The sequence below is a fragment of the Cucurbita moschata genome, unplaced genomic scaffold (genome assembly GCF_002738365.1).
Source record: "Cucurbita moschata cultivar Rifu unplaced genomic scaffold, Cmos_1.0 Cmo_Scf00003, whole genome shotgun sequence".
In the NCBI taxonomy this organism is placed as follows: Eukaryota; Viridiplantae; Streptophyta; class Magnoliopsida; order Cucurbitales; family Cucurbitaceae; genus Cucurbita; species Cucurbita moschata.
This window is the reverse complement of record NW_019268519.1, coordinates 5,809,093-5,815,092: the sequence shown is the minus strand read 5'-3', so window position 1 is coordinate 5,815,092 and position 6,000 is coordinate 5,809,093. Positions and strand designations below refer to the sequence as shown.

The 6,000-nt window shown below is 33.8% G+C and overlaps 1 protein-coding gene across 1 annotated transcript; it reads right to left on the bottom strand.

Annotated features, from left to right (window-relative positions):
• Positions 1–2,473, bottom strand: LOC111440916 (aquaporin NIP2-1-like). The gene is made up of 5 exons (XM_023077746.1): positions 2,259–2,473; positions 1,888–2,112; positions 525–719; positions 337–398; positions 1–212 (listed from the first exon to the last, which is right to left on the bottom strand). Exons 1-5 carry the CDS (start codon positions 2,394–2,396, stop codon positions 47–49), a joined length of 786 nt encoding a protein of 261 aa, XP_022933514.1. The 5' UTR covers positions 2,397–2,473; the 3' UTR covers positions 1–46.
• Between the last annotated feature and the right edge of the window lie 3,527 nt (positions 2,474–6,000).

Here is a 6,000-nt window from a genome sequence, read left to right as displayed (position 1 = left end):
CATCTAATTTATTGTCACAGTTCGAGGAATATCAACGTATAAAAAGTTAATGTCCATGTTTTTCACTCACTCGTACGAAATTATATGACCATGCTCCCAATAACGTCCCTATAACTGGCCCGACCAGATACACCCAAACTCCTTCATAATGTGAACTTGCAATGGCAGGTCCAATTGTCCTCGCAGGGTTCATCGATCCACCCGATATAGACCTAGACATGGTTAGCACACGTTACAAGAATTTGTCTTCAACGCTATGCACATGTTGAAAATGCTTTCAAATTAAGGTCTCTCATAAAATTTTGCCCAAACCATTTTGTATTTTTGTTTGCTTACCCTGCAAAGATGGATGTGATACAAACAGCTGAACCGACTGCTATACCTGCAACCTCTCCTCTCTGCCAAAATGAGTACTCATTCATTGATGAACCAAAATTTAGTATTCAATATCAATCTCAAACATAGTTCACATTATTCTATACAAATCAGTTATAAATAAATCATTTTAGCTTATTTGTTCTTACTGCTTTTGTGTCGGTGGCAACCGCAAAAGTGACGAACATCATACAGAATGAGACAACAATCTCCATGAGAAGTGCTTTTAGGTCGGAACCAGAAGGTGTAGTAGTGCCTATTTCTTTAATTGGGTCCAATAATATGCGCAGGGTAAAAGCTGCCGATGTAGCACCACTTAGTTGACCAGCTACATAGAGTGGAACCTGTAATATAAAAATCAAATATTTAATTCAATTCAAGAAAAATCATGTTTGAAACTAATTGAGTTTTTTTTCTTTCGGGTTTGAGTTGGTTCTAATGTTAGATGGTCTATGTAAGATGCGTAAATTTTAAAATGGCGAGATCTCATATGGATTGGAGAGGAGTACGAGTGCCAGTAAAGACACTGGGCCCGTAGGGGAGTGGATTGTGAGATAGATTGAAGAAAAGGATGTGGAAGTCTCTCCCTAATAGATGAGTTTTAAAAACCTGGAGGAGAAGCCCGAAAGGGAAAGGCCAAAGAGAATAATATCTGTTAGCGCTGGGCTTGGAGTGTTACAAATGGTATCAGAGCCAGACATCGGACGGTGTTCCATCTCACACATTGGTACATTCTCTCATATTGGTATATGAATCATCTTGATTCATATCTGAACATTAGTGTTGCTTTGATTTATGTATGAAAATTAGTATTTTTATGCCTATATATAGATTTGTCCAGGAGTGTTATTGAGATTGAGTGTCATTTTGTATTTACCTAGTGGTATACAGGAGGAATTTTCTTGAGTGAGACTTTGTAGGGTGAGAGTGCAAGATATACACTGTATATACACTTTGATTATTATGATTGATTGCCACCCCTAAATGTAGGGGAGTTTATCCTTCTTAACCACGTAAATCTTTGTGTATTTTTATTTAATTTGTGTTTGTGGATTTGTGAGTGCGATCTTGCTTCTGCTTCAGTTACAACAATTATGATAATAATAATGGACATGAGTTACTAATATAAATAGTCATGTACATAGGTGATCATGTGCTACTATGGTAATTGTCATGAATTACTAAGAAAGATCATTGCGTATGATTACATAATAAATAATATGTATCAGTCATATGAGTTACAACTATTGTAATACATATGAAAACATTATCGGTTGCATCATATTCTCGCTATTTATTTGTATATTGTAGGATTTCAGGCATAATTTATTTGTATATGGTAGGATTTCAGGCATATATATGATCATTTCAATCATGAATTACTTCTCCATTACAAATTATTATCACTCAAATCGTGGATGAACTATTACTACACATGCCCAAAAGAAATTGATGGATTAGAAATTAACAAAAACTTGAGAAAAAAGAGTATTAAGAGGAGGAAGAAGGAACCTGTTTCCAAGGAAATCGCCTAAGAGAAGCAAAAGTAAAAGTAACCGCGGGATTCATATGAGCGCCGGAGATATGTCCGACAGCGTAAATCATGACCATGACAATAAGGCCGCCCGCAATGGACGCGCCAAGCTTGGGCAGTTGCCGCTCATCATGGACACTCAATGCCGCCGTCCCGCATGTCACAAACACAAGCAAATACGTAGCAATCAGCTCTGCCACAACCTACTACACACAAGTGAAAATTTTAGAATATATATGATAAACTATAATTTCATACTAAATATTTTTAACACTAACCATTCTCGATAAGTTAAATTGAAATTTAACAAGAGTGGAACAAAGAAAAGAAAAGTCAGGTGAATTGCTACCTTTTGGTAGAACTCGGGCGGGTAAAGTTGGTGAAATCGGTGGCGGAAGAAGGATTGTTGAGGATGAGGGTATTCGATTCTGAAGGAGATGAAGGCTTCTTCATTGATGGACCTCCAATCGGGGTTCTCTACGGCCATGTTTTAGAAATTTTGAAATTTTGGTGGTGGGGGTAAGATCAAGATGATGAAGATGCTTTTTTTATTAAACAAACTAAAGTATCATACACACTCCATCTTATTTAATATCTTATAGGCACTATATCAATTAGTAGTATAGTGTGTTGTAGATGTGGAGCAATTGTGAAAAGAAATTATTAAATACTATTAGGTTTTAATTTTTTTTTTTTTTTTTTTGAATTGTTCGGTTTTTGAAAGCATAAGAATGGCCACCGAGGGTAAGAAAATGGAGTGAAGGTTAGGTAACATAAATTTAGAATTATTGTATGCTCAAGTGGGAGAAAGTTTGGTTATAACTATGATATCTTCAATAAACCTTAATTTAGTTCATCATTCGTTGTTTTATGTCTGTCTTACTTGTAACAAGTGGATGCCATGAATTTGAATAGATGAGTGGATGTCATGAATTTGAATAGATGGGTTAATGGATTGATGTGGGATTGAATGTAAGCCACACGAGTAGCCCAAATGTGAATATGAAGTTGACAGAGAATGGTTGACAATTGGGTCCTTAACAGCAAAACTTGAATTGAAGGTAGAGGTAGATTAAGGTGGGTATTAGAGGACCATTCCTTGAAGTATGAACAAAGTTTGTTTTATTGCATTAAACATGGTTGACCCATGAAAATTCTCAAAATGATTATGGGGATGGTAGAACAATTTAAGAGAAAGGGATCCAAAATGGAGCTGACTAAATTAATTAATTTATTTATTGGATTATGCTAAAGAGCTGAATAGTTGCAAAATAATCAAAATACTCTTATTACATACCACCTGCTTGTGATCCTGATCCAAGTGGCTTCTAAATTGCTTAAAATTTTATAAAGAGTCGAATTAAAAAGATTATGCAAATAGGTTTCAATATGATTGTATTTCTCGACACTAACACCAAAATTATTTATTGAGAATTTTTTAAAATAATCTAGCCACATGTTACTTTCTTTTATCACGTGGAGGTAAGACACTTTTATACAAATGATAATGTTGTAGCCCTTAGGTTAGATCAAGGCATTTTTATTCTTTTAAATTATTGTCATTTCAATTTTTACTATTATTGTTAACATCACTATTGTCTTTATTTTAAACCATGCACTTATTAAACCAGTTTGTTAATAACAAGGATATTTGCAATCAGTTGTAGTTGTGTTTAAATGTATGCAATAAGATCCGTACAATGATATAGGAGAGAGTATTAATGGGTTTAATATGCATGGAGTGAAAAAAGAGTTTGGCAAATAATGCATGATAGTAATGAAGGTGAATGATATTGAGCTTTTTCATTAAAATTGAACGAACTTTATTGTGTTGTTCAGAGATAGATATAGGAATAAGGAGGGTTCAAAATACAATTATGACAAGGTAGAATGATTAAACTGTTAGAATACCTTGTAAGGATAAAGAAGATAGATACCACACTAAATGAGAGAAAACTAGAAGTATGTGAAAGGATTTATTGTCATGTTATAATAGCCCAAGTCTATCATTGTTCTCTTTGAGTTTTCCCTTTCAGGCTCCCCCGAAAGTTTTTAAACCTGTCTACTAGGGAGAGGTTTTCACATCCTTATAAAAAAAATGTTTCGTTCTCTCCTCAACCGATTTGGGATCTCACAGTCCATCCCTTTCAGGGTCCAACGCCTTCGCTGGCACTCGTTTCTCTCTCAAATCGATGTGGGATTTCACACGTGTCTTTACTAGGACTTGTGTTGGACCAGTGAATTTGTTTTGATGGATGAGGGACCACATGATGTGCCCAACATATGGAGTTACTTCCCTAGAATTTTACTAGACGATCAAGATAGCTTTATTAGTGAACCTATCCCGATTGATCCATACCTAACATGACTTGGTGATGCCTCAAATAGGGAGTACTCTGAGATGAGGTTTTCATTGTGCCAATATCATTGTGGAAACGACTCCCTTGATCATAAATATGGCTACAAATTGAGTGAGCAATCACTTGAGTATCAAGTAGTTGACAGACACGGTGATTGGTCCTAGGGGCGTACATGGTCTGGGTTGAAAGATTTTTTTTTTACCCAACCCAACCCAAAAAATTTTCCAACCCAACTCAACTCAACCTTCTACTTTCGGATTGGGTTCCAGTTGGTCCAAAAAAAAATTTAAAAATTTAATTTGTATGACCTAAAATGATAAAACAATTACCACCTCTAAATTTAAATTAAAAAATATCAAACTCTCTATTGCATTTATATTATCCCTGTAGATAGGTAAAGAATATGCAATGAATCCATTCCAAAGTTACCACATCTAATTAAATTAACACTGTATAATCATTCAACAAAATGCCTAAAAATTCACCAATAAATATGTAAAAAATATTCAATGAATTAATTCCAAAGTTACTACCTTCAATAAAATGCCTAAAAATTTAAAACTATTGCTCTATTGAGTTCTTAATTCCTGCAAAAGAAAAATAGCGTCGTGAAAGTTAGTTACATACCGTTTTAAGATTATTTGGATAGAGTATATTGTAACTTTAAATATTTTACTTACATTGAAAAATAATTATTCTTGCATGACATTGGTGGAGCTTGAGGGTCTTAAATCATCTGGAAAAAAAATAAGATATAAATCATGATATAACATACATCTTAACACCTAGACAATAAATAGATTGGGAGTTACCTGTCTCAATCTTAGAACAAATCTCAAAATCTTGAAGTTGTTGAGGAAGATAGAAGGATACTGATTTTCTCGATACTGATTTTCTACCCATCAAATTTTGTGTACATGTAAAAGTTTTCACTGATTTAGGCGTCAAATAACTCCTAAAAGAATAAAAAATCCTCCCACTAGTATTAAATGTTGGTTCACAAGATACAATGGGAGTGGCCAAAATATCTTGGGAAATTTTTGGATAAATCTCTATATTTAAACTCATTTGCTTTCCACCATGCAAAACATCAAAATTATCATCAAGTCTTCACTAGGGTCAGATAAATATCGATCCACATCATTCTTTAACTCGAGTGAATTTTTCTCTTCTCTTCTTCGTTTGTATCTTGATAATACTAATATTGAACCATTCAAATTCACTTCATCAATTGTGTCCATCTCCATACTCATGGACTTAGAAGTGAGTCTTGATTCAGATTGATGACGATCTTGAGGATTATCATAAAACTTGTAGTAATCATGCAAACAAATTAATAATTCTTTATGTCATCCACTATCACTCTAGCCATAACATCTTCATAAATATTCGAAAAGCAAAATGATATGTAATCCAATTTGTAACGAGGATCGAGTACCACTGCTATGAATATCAATTTACTCATTCTTTCCACTGAGCCCCAATATTTGTCATACTTAACTTTCATATTTAAACTCATGTTACTTAAAAGAGTGATACGAATCAAAAGACATCAATCATATAATATACTTCAATGAAAATGTGAAGAAAAGGTTGTCAAAATTATTAAAAGATGTTTCAATTCATGCCACATTGAAGAAGAATGAAATTTGATTGTTATAAATTTTGGGTGGGTTACAATTTAGAGTAATTTAGAGTTATTATATTTTAAGGCTTTTTATTTACTTTAGG

What these genes read in the sequence shown, in the direction of transcription:
- LOC111440916 (XM_023077746.1), bottom strand. Translation starts at nt 2,396, where the DNA reads ATGGCCGTAGAGAACCCCGATTGGAGGTCCATCAATGAAGAAGCCTTC. An exon ending in GGCGATTTCCTTGGAAACAG is followed by an intron (nt 720 to 1,887) that starts GTTCCTTCTTCC and finishes TTTATATTACAG; the next exon opens with GTTCCACTCTATGTAGCTGG. An exon ending in TTGCCACCGACACAAAAGCA is followed by an intron (nt 399 to 524) that starts GTAAGAACAAAT and finishes TCATTTTGGCAG; the next exon opens with AGAGGAGAGGTTGCAGGTAT.